Genomic DNA, 21120 nt, shown 5'->3' with positions numbered 1-21120 from the left:
AATGACTAATTGTAGATAGATAAATGTAGTATTTAGAATAAAAGAAAATTCTAGCTTTTAAGTGGTTAATGAATCACGGTCTAAGGTTGGATGTGCTGATTTGGTTATTACAATCTGACTATGTAATAAATAAAACTTGAACTTAGTTAATGCTTGTTGGTTTGAAAGGTATCGGGGTGAATGTTCTCAAGATGTAAGATATAAAGTTCAGGGTGTGCAATGTGCTGCGCTCATTGAGAGCACACCCCCTTCTGTACCTATAGCGCCATTAATTCTTCAAGAAAATTGATTAGTTGGTTATGTTTCAGTGGTTGAATACGATTGCGTTGTACATTCCAGAACACCTCCTCCTGAAGGAAAATGTAACGCTTCAGTTTGTTAGCAAGTGTGTTGGCGTTGCTCCTTATTCTTGTCTGAATCTGCACGTGCCGAGTTGTGTTATACCAATCTTCAACAGGGGAGCATCAGACGGCTCATTCAGTCTGCAGTGCCAAGTTAAGAATCCTGTTAGGTTTCAAAGGTTTTCCTGCTTACTTTGATGTATCTGATGTTCCTTTCCTTCTAACACTTGCTAGAAAGTTCTTCGGTTGGTTATGTAAATGATTGAATTCTACTGTTTTTTTACATTTTCATTTTGCACTTTAGTCTGAAATACTGGTTGATAGTGAATCCCTACACCACAGAAGCGCTCAGGGCCTATCAATGGTATAGGTTTCCCTTGCAAAGCAAAGGAGGCATCCTCTTTCTTGTTGGGTCCTGGGACCAAGCAGAGGAAGACCGTTTTGCATATCTAATCTGTTTAGTTTAGTTTTACAACACCATCTTTGAGCTAATAATGTTTGAAGTGCTTTGATGGCTGCTTACCTATATGGCATGATATAGTATACTCTTTGTACCCTTTTTCTAGTTGAACAGAGTACATCTCTCAATTGCATGGACAGCCTATGCCTATGGTCACCAAAGAACTTCCTCCTGCGGGCATGTGTAGCACCACAGTTTGTAGTAGGTGTGTTAGTGTCTCCTCTACCTACCCACCCAGGGAGTTGTGGCCCACTCTATGTGGAACTACAGCGACGACGGGTGGTATAATATGGTTGAGGCTCGAGTCCCCGAAACGATCCACCTTGTCCTATCCACGTCCCTTTCTCAATCCAGGTACCTTCATTCTATCTTGTGACCTCCTCCCAATCCTTGGTTAAAAGGGGGGGGGGTCCGGGCGCAAAATAAAGGTATAGCCCAGAGGGCGTGGCAACCTCTCTAAAGCACAAGCTGTACTCGGGTCGGCATGGGCGGCGAGTGCCTTATTGTTTACGATATTTAATATGGACTAGACTATAGTAAGGAAATGAATAAGGATAACAATACAAAATTCTTTCCGTTTTTCTCCCTTCGTTTACTTAACTTTAAATTAATTTAAAGCTATACTGTTATTTTATACTATTGACCGTCCAATGATTCAGTTGATGGTTTGGAATCATTGTTTAAAAATCGGGTAACAAAAGTAGAAATTTGGACCACTGATGTGAGATTGTTGATAAGAGAGTTGCAATGGTACGTTGCCGTGGCATGCTGGTTTAATACGTCTCGAACTTCTGGACAGTCCCTTAATAGTAAAGTTATAAGAAAAGGTTAAGAAAATATTCAATAATAGTATATGCTTGATTTTGATTATGAAACAAGGTCAAGAGGCAACTTGGATTTGAATCAGAAGACGAAACCAAGAGCTGCAGGTGTTACATAAAACCTTTGACATTTCATTCCGATAAAACGTAATGTTCTGCATCAAAGATATTGCAAGGTTGCACAAATCACACCAGACAAAAATTATAATTATGATTTTCACCAAGAGACCTTCGCTCTTTTACAGTTCGCTGAACGACTCTAGAAGCCTATTTGTGCTGTCGCAGTTGTAGTGACAAAACACCATTTTAATTATTATTTCTTCACAATTCAAAAATAAAACAACGTGTCACCCACATGATTGAATCATAATGTTTTATGGTTTATTGTTATGTGTTATGTTTTTGTTATAATTGAGAGTTTGGATCGGACGCTTCTTCTTCCTCGCGTGCAGGAGTACTAGTCAAAAATTGTTGGATTTCTTAGTTTTGAAGTGAATTTCCTAAACAGAAGCCTTTTGGCTCTTACGATTCCCACAGTTCTTCATTTACAAAGGTATCGATTTCTAAATTTTCTTTCTTAAAATGAAAATTCGCAGGTCGGCGAGGATCATAATTGCACTTGTCATCTGAAACATTATTTTGGATAAATGTGAGCTATTGAGTTCATGACGTTCAAATTATATAATTCAACCTGGAACCAATAATTATCTTGTTTTTCTGCTCTCAAAACAAAGTAAAGAGATAAAATTCAGTAGTACTTGGCGTATTCTTTCAACTTGAAGGGAGATGTAGATGGTCTTTTTAATCTGCTCTTGCCAGTAATATCCCGCCGACCAGTAAGCACGTTGACTATGATTCTTTAATCTACAAAAACATTATATTGAATTATTATAAAATATTATTATTTTTTTAGATGACTACCATAATACAGAACTGGGTGTGCAACAAGACAGGCGTCTTGCTGAACTTGGATCACAAAGATGTAGGTAGAAAACTTTTTGACGGTTTCATTTATTACAAGTTAATAGAGTTCATCACTCCGGGAAGCGGCAGTGTGAAGCAGCCGAAGTTTCCCGTTTCTTCCCAATTCGAAGCCCTGTCGAATTTGGAAATGCTTTGTCCATGGCTGAAGATCCTCGGCGTAAACCACGATCCTTTCTTCCTCAAAAAGATTTCACAGCGCAATAAAGAAGCGTGTCTGAGGATGCTCTATGAAATCTACCTGAGGGTTGAAGACAGAAATCATATTTACATGGTGACCAAGCAGAGGGAGGCGTATTTACTTTCCAAGGAAGAAAATGGGTTTCAAGTCAAAAAGGCACCCGAGAGCCAAATCGATTTTGTAGACACTAAGTGTCATAATAGCGGACTCCTAGAAGATCCATTGGTACATAGCAAGCCCTTGGTCTTAAAGTACAAATATCGGAAAGAGAAGCTTCTGAAAAAGTGCAAACAAGAATCTGCTCGCAGGGCTCGGAAATTGGCTTTATTGAACAACGCGAAATTCGGACACAACGATAAAATGAAAATAAATTTAACGCCTCCCGCAACCCATAATGAAGACGTTTGTATAAAAAGGTGCGAATCGAAAAAGCACGTCGCCCTGTCACCAGAACAAATGAACTTGCTTAATAAGAAGAAACGAACTTTGAACATGGAAAAAACAAAACTGAAAATGTTCTCGTCTATCTTATACGACCTGTGGAGCACTTTTACAGCCAATGAACTTGAGGACTTTGAAAACACAGTCAGGTCCAAGTTGCTGGAGCAGTCTAGCCAAGAAAAGCAGTTATCTATTAAATGGACACAACTTCACACCCAGTACAAAAATTTCTTCCAGCAGTCGATAGTCACCAATGAACAAACCGAGCGGCCCGGGCCGATTCTGGCAGACATATACCCTTACAAAAAGGTGGATGAGAAAAAACGTATTCTGGAATTGCACAGTCGTCTCTTCGAAGAAGTAGCTTCCAAAATGGAGAGGGAAAATCTCGCCCTCTGCGGCCAAACGGCAATAGACTTAGTCGATTATTCCACGTTAAAATCCGAGTATTGGCGTGCCCACGAACACGATGTTCCCAAATATGTCGAGTTTCTGTGGAAGGAGTTGTTTTACAAAGGTTTGCCTATCGAACTCGAAGTAAATAATCATTTTAACAACAAATCGAGTTACGATAGGGTTGAAGGTATAAAAATGCACTACTTACAGACTAAGATACCCGACGCTTTACTTGATGTAATCGTTGACTGCTATTTGAAACAAAAAGGATTATGGTCTTCATCCAACGAGCCTCGATCATTGAACAATTTCGGGTTCATCATTCACACACTTTTGCAGAACAAATACCCGCTTCCTCCTGATATACAGCTTTTAAAACTACCAGAATTCACAATCAAAGTAATTCTGGCTGACGTACAAGATCCATTTGTGCTGAACCAAATGAAAGAACTTTTGGAAGTCCAGAAGGTTGTATTAATCGATGTTAATTTATTTACGAATTACTGTCTAGAAAAATTCGAAGAGGAAAAATCTTATTATGATCTGTTTCGTAATGCCGATTTTTTGGAGAAATTTTCAGACATAGTAGAACTGGTAGGTTTTGTTCCTAGGTATAAGAACTTGGTGAATAAGGAAACTCAATTCCCTCCAGCGGACGGTGTAGGGCCGAAACATTCTTACGCTGGTCTTCTAGGCAAACTGGCATTTGAAATGTTGAACGAAGGGGAATGCCTCGACGACGTTCTTCTAGTGGCGATGTTGGTGGAATACCTTAAAACTCTCGAAGGCAAACGGGGTTTCGTCCTGGCCGGTTATCCCACCACCCAGTATCAAATACTACTGTTTGAATATTTCATAATGGGGAAACCACTTAAAACGAACATCAAGAAATGGGACACTGATTTACAATTCCCCGTAAATTCTGGTATTCTATTGTACTTGGACAGTCTCATCAGACGTTCTATTGTCGACAAGGATATATATCATGAACAATCGGAAAGTCAATTTTTATCATCTATGGTTGATTATCTGAACGATTCCACTGAGGAAGAAAAACTTGATGAATATGACAAAGAAGAACAAAGGCAACCACATTCGCAAGTAACCAGTCCAGGGACTAACAAACATCGCAGCCTCAGCCACGGCAAAAGTTTTAGCACATGCTATGGGGATAATGTTTCATATTTAGCATCAAGCGAGCCGTGGACATACGAGGATTTGAATCGGTTTCGAACTTCGAAAATTCTTCCCAATCCTTTAGCAGAGTGGCCTAATAAAGACGGTATCTCTCAAACATACATCGAAAGGTTCATCACTATTTGTAAAGGTTACAATTACGTTAAATCGGACCGGAATCTTCGGAAAAATGGAAATAAAACATTTGATTATAAAAAATGCAAAACAACTAGTCAAAAGACCAATTACTTGAGGAATAACATAACAGGTGAGCAGGTATACGAACAATTCGACAAATTTACAAAAATATACATATGGGAGTTCGACGTCGAGACCCTCGCTTTCATTTCTAAAATTATTCTCGACCTTGATGTCGATTTGCCGACAAAAGAAATAAAACAGTCAATCGTTTCGTTTGGCAGACTTGTAACAAAGGCGAGAGAAAACGACAATTTTGTCAAACCGAGAGACGGTTTGTGCGATGACATCCAGTACATCCCTTCTCCGGCTTATTACGATTGCAAAAGACTTATGGGACGGTCTCGTTATGGAAAATCAACGGAAGGCGATTCATTTTCATATACATATGATTCTGAAAATAGCGATTCCCACATATACGTCCAAAAGCCACTACCCGACAAACTACAAATAGCAATGGCTTCGGTTTGGGAACAGGTGGAAAAGTCTTATTTGGGTAAATTAAGAGAGAGTCTATCCAAAGTTTTAAGCATTAAATCCCAATGGTTACCTTTTAAAAATTACGTCAGCCAAATGATTAAGCAATCTATCCAAAAGAGCGACGAAAGGCTTCAAATCGTGAACAATTTTCAACTCATGTTTAATGCTGTAGAGCTTTTTACGCGTAAGGATCCGAATGTCAAAGCTGAGTTACACTTCAGAGTAAAAGAACTCAACGACATACTGTTAAATTTAATTGAAAAGAAAAGATTGACAGCATTGGAAGTTAAAAACGATCTTGAGGACACGCAGTGGGTGAGAAATTACATCTTATTACTGACAAATTCCTACCTGCGACTTTTGCAACACGAGATCGACAGAACCGTGGACAGTTTGCAGATTGTCGTCGACTACTATACAAGCATGCTGGGTTTATTACCGGATACTAAGATCCTTCCCAAGGTAGACATCAAACCAATTTTGTTGGAAGAAGACGATTACCCATTTGGGAAAAAGAAATCCAAAGTTTCCCAGTCGTATAGCATGTCACTAAAAAGAAGCACATCGAGCGTAAACGATCCGTCGAGTAATTCGAGCAATTTCTTGTCGTCCGGACTGAACGTGATTCGGGGGAAGATAAAATCCCTTCAGAGCTTTTTTAGCAGTGTAATAAATCCAGATAAGAAGCAAACAGCTGATAAGAAACCATCCCAAGCACGACTGGGTTCGACGATACAATCTGTCGGAAAAGGAACTAAAACGGTTTCATCGAAAAAGCTAATAAAAGAAAAAATGAAACGAAAAGTTGACCAGTCGAGATCTAAGTCGATCGCGGTTTCCATTAAGTCGCTAAGGGCTACAGGTAACCCTTATGAATCGCCTCGAAACGAAAGCAGATTGAGTACTAGGACAAAAAGTATAAAACGGGAAAATAGTGACGAACAAATATTGAAAGATAAAATCAAGACGGAATGGCAAAACGTTGTCCGAATGGAAATAGACAGATTAGTAGATATAGTAGCGTTGATTGAAGAGAAGGCCATTGCCGACATCGAGGCAGCAGTCAATACTGTCAATTATTTGTACGAAAAGTTTGAAACTGATATCGAAGAATGTTATCAGAAAGAACAAAAAGCGTTGAGTAACATTAGGAAAATTTTCTCAGCGGCAATTGAAGACGAAGTTCCTATTCAACCACTGTTGGTTTTTGATAACGATAAGTTTTTCATCGACAAAAGCAATTTGCTATTTCAAGATATCCCGCCGCACCCTCCGGAGAGCATAGAGGAAGAAACGGATGATTATAAGTTCAAAATAAGCCAGTTAGAAAAGTTGGTGACCAAATTGCAAAATATATCTCCAAACAGTATAATGCGCGAGACACTCGGGTCTATTCTTCACGCACACTTCCGGTCCAACGAAGTCCCAGAACAGTGGAAACAACTTTCCAAAAAACAAATCGACGAAATCCTCAGCTTTGTCTATGGCCGTGTCGACGTGGTAGACTGGAAAGTTTTCGTTATGTTTGCGACTGATATCCCATTTCCGACTGTCGATGATCTGTTGGATTTAAAAAAGCACTTTGAACAAATCGACAAAGAGAAGAACGAGATCATATCTAAACAGCAATTCTACGATACAACTCTATGGATCGACAGGAAGTTTACTCCCGATCTGCAAGGTGATCTCCATCTTATTTTATCTAAACTGCTTATGCAGAAAGTTTTCGAGGTGACTAACTCAGAATTGAACTACAAGGAATTCTTGTTGTTCTTTTGTAAAAGCGAGACCAACAAGGAAGGTTTCATGAAAATCCTCGAAGTACTCAATGATAAGGGCAATTTAAGAAGAAAAGATTGTGCTGTGCACGAAGTCGTACCTGTAGATGCGATAATCGTAGCGAAGCAGGAATTTGACCGTATCTTGTCCAACGCCTTCAACGTCATAGACGGCATCCCGGTCAAAACACTGCCGACCGACAACTACGAGAATATTTTCGCTTCACCCCACAACGAATATTTGGAGACAGAGATGATTCTAGCGAAGAACTGGCTGACTTCGCCAAGGACGAGGATCTCAACTTGTTACGAAAGCGATCCACACTTCGACGATCACGTACAAAGTTTTGAAGAATATAAAAATTGTCTCCCTCTTTACGAAAGGTTCCGGGAGCCCATTTGGTACAAGTGTGTACATTACAAATTAGCCCTCACGATTTTCATGTTTGCACTGAATCTCAACTTCACCTCACCGGACGGTTTGCAGAGGCAGCAATACATCGAAACAAGATTAAAAGATCTGTTCAAAGAAAAAGGGGTAAATAACTACATTCAAGCGTTTCACCTTTATGAGAGCAAATTTATGCAAGAAATCTTTGAAACTTCTTTCTTCTTCAAAACCTGCCAATTAGACGTATTGCTGCAAAAATACACTAAAGATAAAAGTTCGCATCAAAAATGAATAAATACATATCTGAGAAATACGTTTTGTATTGTTTTTTAATTGTTAATCGTCCAGTTGTAAAACACATGTTTTGCATTTCACTAGTTGTAAAGTTTGAATGAGTTTAGTAAACACATATTGAATTCTTTTTGCAGTGCCATTGCAAAACCACGTACAAAGTAACCAAATAATTTAAAATAAATAAAATCTTTGGTTTTTTAATTAATTAAAACTAGTGTTTTTGCTATTAGATGCTATCATATTAGCATTGTAGTGGAAACTTACGTTAGGTGTCACTACCGTTTCTGGAATGGTCTCGCCCTACACTCTGCATCAATTCAGAGCAGAGCCAGTGCATACATAAGCAGGGGCACTGCCCTACTGGCTTCAGTCTCGTCAACCTGACGAGATGTCAATGATATCTCCCCCTACTCAACGAGATCTCACCTATCACTTCCAGACTCATCTACCCGACGAGCTCTCACGAATCAATAATCGACAGCGAAGCACCTACGACGATGGCAAATGTATTCTCAGCGTTAGCCTCGAACTTGCCTTCTCAACATAGCCGACTTGACTAAAGGCAAACCGCTGCACTCGGCCAACTGCTGCACCAGAGTCCCTTGGTAGGCCGTCCACTGGAGCCGTTTTCGGCCGAATACGGCCGGATGATCCAAAAGCGAAGAAACGAATGAGCACGCGTCCATTAGAACCAATTCGTTCGGTCGCGTTGGGCCGTGTACGGCCGAAGCACTTTCCGATCCAAATAAAGTTGGATTTTCCTGTCTATTCGGCCGAATGGTTACTTCGACTTCAACTGTCAACCACGTGACATCAAACGCTCACCATTGTTTAACGCCGTTCTTTGCTTTTTGCTTACCTTTTTGTTTCGTTTTCATTTCGATGGATTGCGAAAAATTGATAATTGCGGTTGAGGAGCAGGCTCTTGGGACATGCGTGGTCCACTCTATCATCGGAGAGATGTCCAGCGTAAGCTGTGGTCATGGATAGCTTTAGAAATGGAACTTCCAATATGTTTATTTCTTTCATTCCATATGTATGTAAACTAAGACTTTTCGAGCAGCAACAAATCTTCTACATCCATTTGGGCTGTGTCGTGAACTGACGAAAATCGGCTACAGTGGGCGACGGCGTTCGGCTATATTGCCGGTCGTCCGTTTGTTCAAATAGTTCGGCTGTTGAACGGCCGTCAAGTTCGGTTACAATGAACGAGCAGCAAGTTCACCAGATGAAGTCAGCCGACTCACGGCCCCGGACCTCAGCCAACTGCTCTCTCTACCTACCAATAGGCAAGCACACTCAGCTCCGACCTCGATACATCGTCTCAACGCGCTACGCTTCCCAAACAACACCGGTCCTTGTCAGGGCCACCAAAAAACTCCTGGTCACTAAAGCATTTCAGTGCTAACTCTTTGTGCAGTTAAACGCTGCAAATCATCTTTAAAGCATAAAAGCTAGTAGTAAGGAGTAGTTCTCCTAGGAACCATTCTAGAACCAACCCTTTTCATTATGATTTTAAATGACCTTTGCAAGCTAAAGACATCGGATATTGCTCTTTTGATGATAATACTTCACGAGAAGCTCTTAAAGGTGTTTTAATGATCAAAGACTGTTAAATATCTAGTAAAAGCCTCGATTATAAGTTTACTTTTAACTACCATACAGACAAAACTTACATGTTTTCTCCTAACGCAGTAAAAACATTAAATCTAACCTTAACTAACCTAACCCGTCTTTACTCCTAATTCTAACCCGTTCTCTTTTACCTCGATCAACTCTTTCCAACGCCCATCTGAAAAGTGTTCTTTAGGATATACATCAGGTGAAGGTGCTGTCAGATTCACTAAGGTAATCCCTACATCTTCCAAGAAATTGGTGACAACTCGATCTACTTGCTTGCGGTCGAGCATATCATGAGAACCAGGTTATCCCCAATAAATGGAGCGAATGGAACTATAGCTTCAAGAAGGACTTCCTCAATGAACCTAGTGAAGTCAAATATCTATTCTGTACGATAATCCGTTAGGTACGGGCATGGACGTTGATTCTACCCCATACCATAATTGATGTCTTTAAAAAAGCTGTGACTCACGTATGTCACATGAAACAATGCGTTCTCCACACACAAACATTAAATCATGAGTATGTAACATAAATCTAACCTTCAATAACCTAACCCGTCTTTGATCCTAATTATATCCAGTTCTCTTGCATCACGGCGAACTCCCTCCAACGCCCATCAACAAATCCTGTAATGTACATCACTTCAGTGTTTAATCCGCAAGGTACCTACAGCAGGTTAGGAAGGCAGTCCCTTTGAACCTCCTCCGAGATGAGGCCAAGAAAGAAATATACCATCGGGTTCCAAAAACGGTTGTGATCATTTGATGAAGTCCTAATTAAATCACCAAGGCGTCGAGTAAATAGGACATCGGATTTCGTCTTGTGAAACAAAAACCTCTTTTTCAACTAGACAGATTTTGAGCTTTTCAACGCTTATTGGAGGCGGCAAACGATGTTTAACCCGTCTCTTTATAAGTCCCCTAGTCCCGTTATAAGTCGTTTATATATTCAAGACGAGTTCTGTAGGAGTCATGTCAGGGGAACGTACTGGCCAATTCATTCTGATAATTCCTACGTCCTCCAAGTAATGGGTGACAACTCGAGCTACATGGGGTCGAGCATATCATACGTACGAAGTTCTCCCCAGAATAGAATAGAATCACAGCTTCCAGATGGATTTCCTCAATGAACCTTAGTGCAGTCAAAGGTTCATTCTGTACGTTAGTCAGTTGATCAAGGACGTTGATTCTACCCCTGCCATACTGACTTGTCTTTGAAAAGGCTGTGGCTCAGGCATGGCACACGAAGCAAAGCGTTCTCCACCTCTTTTCTACATACAGTCCCGGTCTGGCAGCTACAAACCAAACCGGCACTCATGACATCATGACAGTACCCCCATTTTTGCGCGAATTGTTGTCATTCTATTCGATGCCTCTCCAGTAGTAGAGAACCTAATGCGTAACATCTAGAGACTAAGGTATTCTCACGCTTTCTGATGTTTTAGAGCTCACCATTACATTACTGACAGTTTGCAGTTGACTATGAAGGAAGCCGTTAAATGACTGCTGCGTTGTGCTTTAATATCAATAAAACAATCGTCTCTAGCCGTCGTCTTTGCGATTGACCACTACCTTCTCTTCGGTCGAGATTCCCCGTATCCCCAAACTGCTGTAGACTATCGTGAATGGTAGAACTCGGAAATACCCAGGATACCTCGTTGGCCAAAGCGTGTTCTCGCCAAAACCACGCTTTTAAGAACAAAAATCAATCATCATCAAAGAAAACAATTTAAAAAACCGATTAACACCCCGACAAGTTGGTTCTGGGAAGGGTGAAATTGAAAGGTTTATTTTGAATCTAAAAAATGAAAAGGTATTACTAACATTGTACAAAGGTAAACAACAAGTTATTAATGTTGTGAATACGTTTTAAATCACCTTAATACTATTACTAATAATAATTATTATACATAATCTTTATACCTAGTTATTATGGAAAAATGAAATAACTTTTGTAAGGTCACCACACCTACATTTTTTTACAGACCAAGGTCGAAATCTTGGCAGTAACAATTGAATTTGTTTTTTCATCCAGACTATACCGAGATCCAGATTATTCGTGAGTAAATAAGGGGTCGATCATCTAACACTTTGTACAGTTAGCACAGCATTCTCAAAGGAATATTATACTTTTTTTTATAACTGTATACTACTTTTATACTTAATAAAAACCTCAACCGGATAAATATGTAGTAGGGATAGAAAAATATGTAGTATGTTCGTTCTGGGACAGGAATCTGGTGAATGCGTGACCTAGGTTGATGGGGACCATCGGTTTTTTTTGTCAATCGACTTGACAGCCTCGTTAATTATGCCAATCGTTACAGTCAAGTTTGGCCCAAGTAAAAATTGTCAACTGCACAAGAATGGGGTAAATATTTTTTTGAAAAAGTACTTTTCAGTACATTGATTAAGTAAATCCATTTTAAGTTCATGACTTTGCGGTTCTCGCCTCTCGGTGGCTCGACCGAGAGCTTTTTATAATAGACGTCCCCCTTTACAATAGCCGGCATTCTTAAAATTACTCCGATTAAATAGCCTCGTTTGAGAACCGCACTTACTGAACTATCTCGATCTTCTATGCGGAATGTTTCTTAATTTGGAAGGATTTCGAGATAGCGATTTTAATCGTTCATCCAAAAGTTGTTGTTTTTTCGATTATTTGGACTGAGACAAATCTGCATTTGCAGAGAAATTGAAAAATTGAAGTATCACACTATTACTTGATCTAAGTATTGCGTAGCATAGACTTTCGACATGGTCTGGCATCCAGGCATACTTTTTAAACGTAAGCGCTTCCTACCCTCTCATTATTACCTTTTATTGAACTGACCGCTGTTTCAGAGTGAGGTGTGGCAATGAATTCTCGGACGTCAAACAGATACAGGCCGGTGTAACACAAGGTAGTATCTTTGGTCCTATCCTATATATCATTTATACTGCTGACCTACCAATACACCCTGACACTACTGTGGTGATAATAGACGCACTCCTGATCCTCTGATTCGAATCCTGTCCAAACTACCTCCAAAATCCAGGTACACCTTGAGCTTATCGAAAACTGGTCTAAAAATTGCGGACAAGACTGAACGAAGAAAAATGCACTCAGTGTACTTTTATGCTGAAAAAGCAGTCTTACCCTTCATTGTACATCAACAACAAAGACATACCAGTTTCTACTCGGGTCAAATACCTGGGACTATCTCGACAGCAGATTAACGTGAAATCCCCACATATTAAAAAAAACTTAATACAAGACTTGGACTACTACGAAGACTTCTAAGACCGAAATCGACTTTGACAATTATGACAAAGCTAACACTGTACAAGACTTTACTAAGACCAATATGAACATACAGAGTGCACTGTGAGGTACTGACAAGCCTTCCAATATCCAGCGCATCCAGTCCTTCCAATCGAAAATCTTTAGACAAATTGCCAAAGCACCTTATTATGTCACTAACCTCATTATCCACAAAGACCTCAGCATTCCTTTTGCCAACGAACTAATCCGGTCCATATTCCAAACCTTCCTCAGCAACCTTTGGAACCATCCGTCATGAAAACTATCACAATTAAATTTAAAGGTTATATTCAATTTTCCTCATTATTAGTAATTCAGATATCGTGAGATGCGGTCGGGTGTGATGTAGGTTTCAGAGAAACTGTTGGTCCATTTATCTTTAATAATGTTTAGTGTTGTGTCTATTGGGATGTTGGTAAACAATGATGAAACATCTAGGGATATGAGAGAGTAGTGTGAGGGGATGTGNAATTATCAGTTCGTCTCCTAGGAAACTAAAAGGCAAAATAAAAAATGACTCCAAAGTGACTTATTTAAATTGTTTTTCTAATTAAATCAAAAAATTGTTTTAAGGATAAGCCATCCAGGATGACGAGAAACGACCAAATAATCAGTTCAGCACCTGGGAGACTATAAGAAGAAATCAAAAATAACTTCAAAATTTAAATTGTGTTCCTATTTCAATAACAACAATTTATTTTAAGGAAAAGCAATCCAGGATGACGAGAAACGACCAAAATCAGTTCATCACCTAGAAGACTATAAGAAGAAATTAAAAATAACTTCAAAATTTAAATTGTGTTCCTATTTCAATAACAACAATTTATTTTAAGGAAAAGCAATCCAGGATGGTCAGAAACGACCAAATTTCAAGGTCATCACCTAGGAGACTTTAAGGCTAAATTAAAAATGAGTTCGAAAGTGACTTATTTAAATTGTTTTTCTACTTAAATCAAAACATTATTTTAAGGATAAGCGATCCAGGGTGACGAAAAACGACCAAATTATCAGTTCGTCTCCTAGGAGACTAAAAGGCAAAATAAAAAATGACTTCAAAAGTGACTTATTTAAATGGTTTTTCTGTTTAAATGCCAAAAATTTATTTTAAGGAAAAGCGATCCTGGATGATGAGATACGACCAAATTATCAGTTCATCACCCAGCAGACTATAAGGAGAAATGAACAGGGACTTCCAGATAGTTTTTTGTTTAACTAATGAGTTTAATAATTTGTAAAAGCTGTATTGGCTGTTCTCCTATTGAGAATTCTCAGCGGTTTGACCTCTCGAGTTTTATACGAAGAGAGGGTTAACCCCTTCGCTTGTCAGCATTCTTGGAACTAGATTATTATTTCTTTATATTACGCGTCTAAGTTACATTTTCTTTTGATTTATGCGCTTTTAAATAAAATTTTAAAAAAAGTTGAAAATAAACTGAATGTTAGTAATCTCCTCTGGTTGAAGTATGATGTGTTACCGTGTGCCACTCCTACCCGTAAGGTCTCGCCTTGCTTGCCAAATCTGGTAAACTCAAAACCCCAAGATTTGCGCAGTTTTTCGCGGTCTAAGCACATTGCCCTGAGCCCGTTGCCACGTCGTACGCAGTGAGAAACCGATTGTCCTCGTTCATCTCCTTTAATCTCCTAGCCTTGTGTACGACCGTTCGTAATAAAACTCTTAAATAAGAGTTCGTAAGAGTGTTGAATAGATTGGCCGAGCCTCTTTAGGGAGTGGGGTCGCCCGTTAGGCCGTTCAGGTTCCACTCAGGTTCGACCCTGAGCAGTCTGGCACCAACCTCTCTTGGATTACGTACTACAGGTGAGACGCTTTTTACTCCATTAACACGTGATCTGAACTTGACCGATTTTATTACAAAACAAACACATTTATTAATTGACAACTATCAACCTTTGACACAAAGGTGTCAAATTTTTACTTAAGCCTTTTTCAAAGTGACCTAGACCATTGATGTAAATAAATCGTTCAAGTTGATAAACAGCGTGAACCTAAAATTTTCAAGCTATGAAATATTGGGGAAAATCGATTAAATTAACTATTTGACATTATCATGTCGGTAAGCGTAGATTTGATAAATCATATTTAAAAATTCCATTAACTATAAAGTGATGTAAAACTATTAAAATCAAATTTAACGCGCTTGCACGAAATAAATAAATGTTTATTCACAAAATATCTTGCATTCGTGGTATTTATATTTTTCATAACCTTTACTCTATTTAAAATAAATATTATATAAGTATATGACTCGTAGTTTATTCGAAATTAATCATATTCCTGCTTGGTTGTACATTAATTTAAGTTTTGAACATATTTTTAAGATTTATAATAATTTGATGTTTTCTATTCTTTTGGCTTGCCTTTTTTCGTCATCTTCACCAAAACAGCGAGGACATACGTCCAAAATGATCGGAAAAGGTATACCTGCTAGTTCCATCACTCACTCAGCAGACCCCAAGAGGAAATCTCACGATTTAAATCAATCTGTTAGATCATTTTTTTATGTTGTTTATGTTATTTTATTGTAATAAGTTAATAACGTATGGTGGTGCTTGGTTTCTTCACTGTATAAGAGAAATTTTTGTATCCTGACAAACTTTCCCAAAGTAGGTAAATCAGTGTGATAGTTTGAAAAATTGACTAGGCTTATTCTTAATATAAAATTTTGTGTTGAATTGTAACCTTAGAGAAATTTTGTCTGTTTATTGGTAAAACTATTTAATACTTGGGGGGGGGGGGGTTATATTTTATTGTGTATTCAAGGGGAGCCCGGGGTAGCCGAATCTCTCTCGCATTCACGTACGCGGCACTGGATTCCATTCCTGGAGTGCCCTTGGAATTCTGTATGCTAATTTACAAATATCTTATTGGTTTCAATCCTCGCCCCGCGATAACTGGAACTCGGTTCGACGTAAAAACCAATAAATATAAACATCGGATGGATTTTAGATATTGTTTTTAAACAAAAATTGGAAAAAATTTACAGAAAAAATGACTTCCATGATGTCCACATTAGTGATGCTTTCACCATAACCGTGGACTTTCGAATAATTACACGTTTATATCAAGCACTTGTTATAAAAACTGTTTTCTTCTTATCACAGTAATGACAGTACTGAAGACTGTTACATGTCCTGATTATTTTATTTTTTAAATTATTATCAACGGTATATCGTGTATAACGACGATTAGACTGTTTAAAGTTAAAGGCGGAAGAGGTTGTCGGTTATACCACCTGCTCCGATTAGCCGTTGCCACACCGTCTGCATTTCAGTTGGTTACACCGTGTCAATTCTCGGTTCCCCTCCATCTCGAGAGCCGTTCATCTTGTAACGGCATTGGGTTCTTGATGTACTCCACGTCCAGGAATAAACGAACAACCGTTAAATATCGCGGGATCTAATCAGCTAGGAACGTTCTCAGATCTTGTTTATAACGCTATCTCTTCGCATCGGCAAAAGAAAACAAACCAGGATCGAAACCATACACAGAAGATGGTAGTTCAGGCTACTGAAGAAAATTTGAATCTTTGATTCAATTTTCATGCTTATTATTTAATAATTATTTTCAGGAGATATAACTCAAACCTTTGCACCAAATAAATAAGAGATTTTAATCTGAAACTTTTAATATTTAAAAATCTGCTGAACCATCTCCTTCCATAGATTCTATATTTCAAACCTGTTTTACCCAATTTCAATCCAGGAGTTAAAAATTAAAATGCAAAACAAGAAAGAAGAAAAGCCAACAAAATTCTATACTGGTTACTCAAGAGCATGGGAGGATTACCTTGGCGATCCTTGATATTTCGTGAGTCAACTACCTAGTAATATCTGACCTAGGCGGAAGCCGGTGGTCTCACGCGTGAATTATTTAGTTCATGTAGACCGTGACAAAACAACCGTAAATGTACCATAAAAACCGTAACCTGTTGCGATATGATCGTCTTATTTGCATAACAATTTTTTTTCAGTCGATGTGTTATTTAAATTATAGAAATTGGTTTATGCTATCCACTTTGCAGTTTTTAGTGTCCAACCAATAGTTTTTTTTAATAATATAATAAATTAACTTAAATTATCGATTAATACACGAATAAATAGAGAAAAAATTACACAAGTCCTTTTTGAAGTCATTTTTGATTTCTCTTTATAGTTTGCTAAGTGATGAACATTGACATTAGGTCATTTCTCATCATACTGGATCGTTTTTTATGTAAAATAAATTTTTGCATATGAATAAAAAAACAATGAAGTCATTTTTATTTATCATTACAGTCTGCTAGGTAATGAACCGATAATTTGGTCTTTTGTCATCATCCTGGATCGCTTTTCCTTACAATAAATTTTTGGCATTGAAATAGAAAAACAATTTAAATAAGTCACTTTTGAAGTCATTTTTGATTTATTCTTACAGTCTCCTACGTGATGAACCGACAATTTGGTCGTTTGTCGTCATCCTGAATCGCTTATCCTTAAAATAATTTTTGAAATAGAAAGACAATTTAAATTTTGAAGTCATTTTTGATTTCTCCTTAGAGCCTGCTAGGTGATGACTGATAATTTGGTCGTTTGTCGTCATCCTGGATCGTTTATCCTTAAAATAATTTTTGAAATAGAAAGACAATTTAAATTTTGAAGTCATTTGTGATTTCTCCTTAGAGCCTGCTAGGAGATGAACTGATAATTTGGTCGTTTCTCGTCATCCTGGATCGTTTATCCTTTAAATAATTTTTGAAATAGAAAGAAAATTTAAATTTTGAAGTCATTTTTGATTTCGCTTTATAGTCTGCTAAGAGATGAACTTGAAATTTGGTCGTTTCTGACCATCCTGGACCGCTTTTCCGTAAAAAAAATTTTTGTTGTTGAAATAAGAACACGATTTAAATTTTGAAGTCATCTTATATTTCACTTATAATTTGCTAAGTGATGAACTTGAACTTTGTCGTTTCTCCTCATACTGGACCGCTTTTCATTTTTTAAATTAAATTTCAACAAATATATCATACATTTAATAAAAATTATTAATTAATTACCTTGAATCACGAGAAAAGATCAAATATTACCTTGTTACACGTATACAGCGAGAATGGGAAGACTGAGATGGTGGGAACCTAGGAAACTTCAGATAATGGAGGAAATTGATTGTAACCTTTAAATTTAATTGTGAGATTTTCTCTTGTGGTCTGCCGGGAGATGAGCTTATATTAGCACGTTTCCGGCCATGGTCCGCCTTTTCTCGCTTTTCGTCTATTACACGCATTTCGGCATTCCGTCATCTTCAAAGTTACAAATTACTATCGGCATTACTGAACCGACGATCTGAACTATCCTTAATCCATAAACCACTGAAAATAAAAGTAAAAACCGTATGGACTTACAGATATAAGCACATTGACAAACGCTCCAACATCCAAAGATATAAATCTTTCCATTCATAAAAAAATGTCAATGCGCCTTTTTATATATCTAACATCAGCCACACAAATCTCAACATTCCATTTGTTCAAGACCTAGCAAGAAATCCTACTCCGCCCTTTACACCCACGATAATCTTGTCATTCAACCTCCTCCACACTTCCTAACAATTCCTTCATACGTTTGAGAAGAAAGTCCAAGGGATTTTTTTTAATATTGTGTAATGGAGTGTCGTGCATGGTCCTAAAAGTGTGGATCCATGTTAACTTCCAGCTGATTTACTTGCTTTTTTTCTCTATCTGAGGCCTGCTTGATGTTGAATCAACATTTTGGTCGTTTCTCATCATCCTGGTTGTCCAGTTCTTCAAGTCCTCAACAAGCTATCTCACAAATGTAATAACCTTGGTATTACTACCTAAAAGTTCGAATAGTTAATAAAATAGAATTGGCAAGGTTTGTAGACCCTGAATGTTAAAAGAATGACCGGAAGTTTCAAATTTCTGTAAGACTCGTATATTTTCTCCTTTATTTGCAGAATCCGAGATCGTTGGGTGTTTGAAATATAGTATTGAGGTATGCTTAATGTTAAACCGATATCGTTTCTCATCATCCTGGCTGTCCATTCTCCCCTCGGTTCTAGAGAAATTTCCTAGAATTACCAAGACAAATTGACCTCTCTGTTCTAGACAAAATGTAATAAATTTATTACTTAATCAACTTGTAGAAAAGTTACAAACACACCACGAGAATTGACAGATCAGGGTGGTGGGAAACGTGGAATTTGCAAATAATAGAGGAAATATAATAGACCTATAGAAATTTGAAACTTCGGTTGGTTTCCTGTCACATTCCGTGTCTACAACCTTGTTAATTCGAATCATAGAAAAACTTGTTGACTTTTTTATTCGTATTCTGCTATTATGATTTTCCTTTGCAAATTTTTGTTTTCTGATTGTCTGCTTATTTCATTCTTTAAAGATGGTTCCAATGATTGGCGGTGAGGACCGAGTTCCGAAATAAACAAAAAATCACTTTTTGCTGAAAACGTTGACAGAAGGAAAAATGAGGTTGATATTCCAGCCTGGTAGATGGTTAACGTTTATATTAAAGTACTGGTAAAATTATGTGTAAAATAAAAACACATTAACATACTAATATCATCGTTTGGGAAGTTCGGCATGATGGTGTACACATCTTTGACACAAACCCACCTCTAAAGATGTAATAATAGTCCAAACCATGGAGGGTATACGGGTCAGATCGTAAACGGCCAGACAGAAATTATAACGCTTCGGTATTAATTGATTAAAAAGAATAAAAATTGGAAATAAATATGTCGAACAAAAATAAAAGAAGTTTTCTTTGATGTTTAAGCCGTTGTTTTATTCTGACGGTTGCATTGATCTGTTGTCGGAATTTCGAGCAATTACAAACAAACTAGCTACGAAGCCAGGCTACTTCGTTCCGAGCCTCCAGTGGTCCAATTACCCGTCACGATCTCGCTCGTTTAGTTTCTTCCAGAAAAATCGACGCAAAACTAAATATACACACGCGAAAAACCGGACACTCGTATTTAGTTGTTTACTTCAAACTATATATATTTTTATCGTTACATTAATTACAGCATACTTGAAGAATATCATTTAGAGTTTAAAATTTTACTAACAATTTTTTTACTGTTTTGCTCTGAATAATGCGTATCACTCTGGCCTCGCGGACGGTCTTAAGCGGGGTAAAACCGAATCCAATTCTTTAACAAGAGCGATTTGAAGGTGTTCAATGCTTGTTGGATGCGGCGAACGATGCCTAAGCNCTACAGTGTACATCACTTCAGTGTTTAATCCGCGAGATACCTCCAGGTTACAGAAGCAGTACCTTTGAACCTCCGAGACGAGGCCAAGGAAGAAATATACCATCGGGTTCCAATATCAGTTGAGATCACTTGATGAAGACTTAATTAAGTCACTAAGTCGTTGAGTAAATAAGAAATCGGATTTCGTCTTGTGAAACAAAAGCCTCTTTTTCAACTAGACAGATTTGGAGCTTTTCAACGCTTATTGGAGGCGGCAAACGATGTTTAACCCGTCTCTTTATAAGTCCCCTAGTCCCGTTATAAGTTGTTTATATATTCAATAAGTGTTCCGTAGGATTCATGTCAGGAGAACGTGCTGGCCAATTCATTCTGATAATCCCTCCGTTCTCCAAGTAATGGTTGACAACTCGAGCTACATGCGATTGAGCATATCATACGTATACCCCAGAATAGAATAGAACCACAGCTTCCAGATGGACTTCCTCAATGAACATTAGTGCAGTCCAAGGTTCATTCTGTACGATAGTCAGTAGGGGCAAGGACATTGATTCTACCCCATGCCATACTGACTTGTCTTTGAAAAGGCTGTGGCTCAGGCATGGCACATGAAGCAAAGCGTTCTCCACCTCTTCTCTACGGTTGCTACAAACCAAACCGGCACTCATGACATCATGACAGTCCCCCCCCCCATTTTTGCGCGAATTGTCGTCATTCTACTCGAAGCTTCTCCAGTAGTAGAGAACCTAATACGGAACATCTAGAGACTAAGCTATTCTCATGCTTATGTTACGGACAGTTCGAAGTTGACTACGAAGGAAGCTGTTAAATGACACTTCTGTTGTTCGGTAAGATCAATAAAACATCGTCTCTAGCCGTCGTACACTGAGATCGGCTACTACCTTCTCTTCGATCGAGATTCCCCATATTCCTAAACTGATCCTCTTTGTCCATCTTGAATGGTAGAACGCGGATACCCCCGATTTGAACTACGTAACGGACGTCTGTCATTG

General features: G+C 38.2%; 3 protein-coding genes across 6 annotated transcripts in view; 2 read left to right on the top strand and 1 right to left on the bottom strand.

Annotated features, from left to right (window-relative positions):
* LOC106666473 (scavenger receptor class B member 1-like) overlaps positions 1-21120 on the bottom strand; it is a 99224-nt gene that overhangs the window by 75496 nt on the left and 2608 nt on the right. The gene's annotated exons all lie outside the window — the stretch shown is intronic.
* On the top strand, positions 1980-7957 carry LOC106666535 (sperm flagellar protein 2-like). 2 transcript variants are annotated; one of them, XM_014393809.2, is made up of 2 exons: positions 1980-2175; positions 2536-7957. In XM_014393809.2, the coding sequence occupies exon 2, from the start codon at positions 2536-2538 to the stop codon at positions 7933-7935; it is 5400 nt and encodes a 1799-aa protein (XP_014249295.1). In that variant the 5' UTR covers positions 1980-2175; the 3' UTR covers positions 7936-7957. The 2 variants fall into 2 exon arrangements, with proteins under 2 accessions (XP_014249295.1, XP_014249296.1); XM_014393810.2 differs by lacking the exon at positions 1980-2175 and adding an exon at positions 2255-2458.
* LOC106666502 overlaps positions 14434-21120 on the top strand; it is a 29562-nt gene continuing 22875 nt past the window's right edge. For all 3 annotated transcript variants that reach the window (XM_014393750.2, XM_014393751.2, XM_014393752.2), the window contains exon 1: positions 14434-14680. The gene's annotated coding sequence lies outside the window, so the exon portion shown is untranslated. The remainder of the gene's footprint in view (positions 14681-21120) is intronic.

Source organism: Cimex lectularius, unplaced genomic scaffold (assembly GCF_000648675.2).
Source record: "Cimex lectularius strain Harlan isolate CLEC.00 unplaced genomic scaffold, Clec_2.1 scaffold289, whole genome shotgun sequence".
NCBI lineage: Eukaryota > Metazoa > Arthropoda > Insecta > Hemiptera > Cimicidae > Cimex > Cimex lectularius.
Note: the sequence above shows the minus strand (reverse complement) of the source record. Positions and strands in the feature narration are given on the sequence as shown.